Source organism: Dermochelys coriacea, chromosome 8 (assembly GCF_009764565.3).
Source record: "Dermochelys coriacea isolate rDerCor1 chromosome 8, rDerCor1.pri.v4, whole genome shotgun sequence".
In the NCBI taxonomy this organism is placed as follows: domain Eukaryota; kingdom Metazoa; phylum Chordata; order Testudines; family Dermochelyidae; genus Dermochelys; species Dermochelys coriacea.
Window position 1 is genome coordinate 96311513 of NC_050075.1, and position 1329 is coordinate 96312841.

The following is a 1329-nucleotide window of genomic DNA, read 5'->3' on the forward strand; positions in this document are numbered from 1 at the left end:
GCAGCAGTGCAGAAGTAAGGATGGCATAGTATGGTATTCCCACCCTTAATTGTGCGCTGATGCTGGCATGGTGCTGCCTTCAGAGTTGAGCACCTGGCCAACAGCCACCACTCTCCAGCCACTCAGCACAGAAGTAAGGGTGGAAACCCAGTGATTTCCCCAACCCCCACAAAAAAAAACAAACACATGTGATCTCCCTGCGACTCCCTTTTGGGTCAGAACCCCCTATTTGAGAAATGATGGTATCCTCTCTGAAATTCGTATAGGGTAAAAGCACACAGAACCTCAGATTTCACTGTCTGTGATGTGTTTTTCATTGCCCTGAATTTGGTAGGATCCCAATAAAAGGGTTAGGTCTGGCAGCTAGTTGTTGCATATTATTGTAATTGTCCATTGACTGCTACTCCTGCTCTCTCAGGCAGGCCCCTCTGCACCCCTCCTCCCAATCTAAGGTATTTCTATGACCCCATCACTTGTAGCATCTGAGCACCTCACAACCTCATGTATTTATAATAGCGAGATGGGGAGGGGGGGGGGGGAAGGGCAGGGCAGCAGCTGTTATCCCCTGCTCCAGCAGCGGCAGTAAAGCACAGAGCTGCAGTAACTTGCCCAAAGTGATCCAGGACAGCAGTGCCAGCTCAGGACACTGACCCTGGCTCTCCCGAGGCTGGTGCCCTAACCGGGGGCCGCCCTTCACCCCACCCTGCTGCCCCCCCCCCCCGGCGGCCTGGCTCACCCACCCAGCCCCTCTCCCCCGCGCCCGCTACCTTCCAGCATCTTGGCTCGCTGGTGGCACACGTAGCAGACGCGCTCCTTGTAGCGGGGCATCTCCTCGTAGCGCGGCCCCGGGGAGTGCCGGGGGTCGTGCCAGCCCCGCTCCCAGCGCGGGTGGCGGGGCCGGGCCAGCCAGGGCACGAAATGCTGCTTGCCCGCGTAGGTGACCTGCTCCAGCCCGGGGATCTGCTCCTGCACCGGCCGCTTGTCCTGCCAGCTGCGGGGCAGCGGGGCCCCCGCGGGCGGCCCGCGGGTGGTCCAGGGCGTGCGGGGCAGCGGCCTGCGGGGGGCCTGCACAGTCTTGCCGCGGTGCGGCCCACGCGGGCCCCATGCCCTCAGCGCCCCGGCCGCCGGCCTCACAGGCCACCGTAACCCCGCCATGCTCGGCTCCCGTCAGGGACCCCGACCCTGGCCCTCCTCAGCCCAGCCACCCGGAAGAGTCACCGACGGGGGGCCGCCATTTTCCCTAGCGCGGGGCATGCCGGGTACACAGCCCGCTCGCTCTCCCGGCGACTGACGGCACCGCCGGCCAATGACGCCTGCGTAAGGCCTTTC

At 63.2% G+C, this 1329-nt stretch overlaps 1 protein-coding gene across 1 annotated transcript; it reads right to left on the reverse strand.

Annotated features, from left to right (window-relative positions):
• Positions 1–1288, reverse strand: MRPL37 (mitochondrial ribosomal protein L37). Its single transcript, XM_043490640.1, has 2 exons — positions 741–1288; positions 1–222 (listed from the first exon to the last, which is right to left on the reverse strand). Exons 1-2 carry the CDS (start codon positions 1153–1155, stop codon positions 80–82), a joined length of 558 nt encoding a protein of 185 aa, XP_043346575.1. The 5' UTR covers positions 1156–1288; the 3' UTR covers positions 1–79.
• Between the last annotated feature and the right edge of the window lie 41 nt (positions 1289–1329).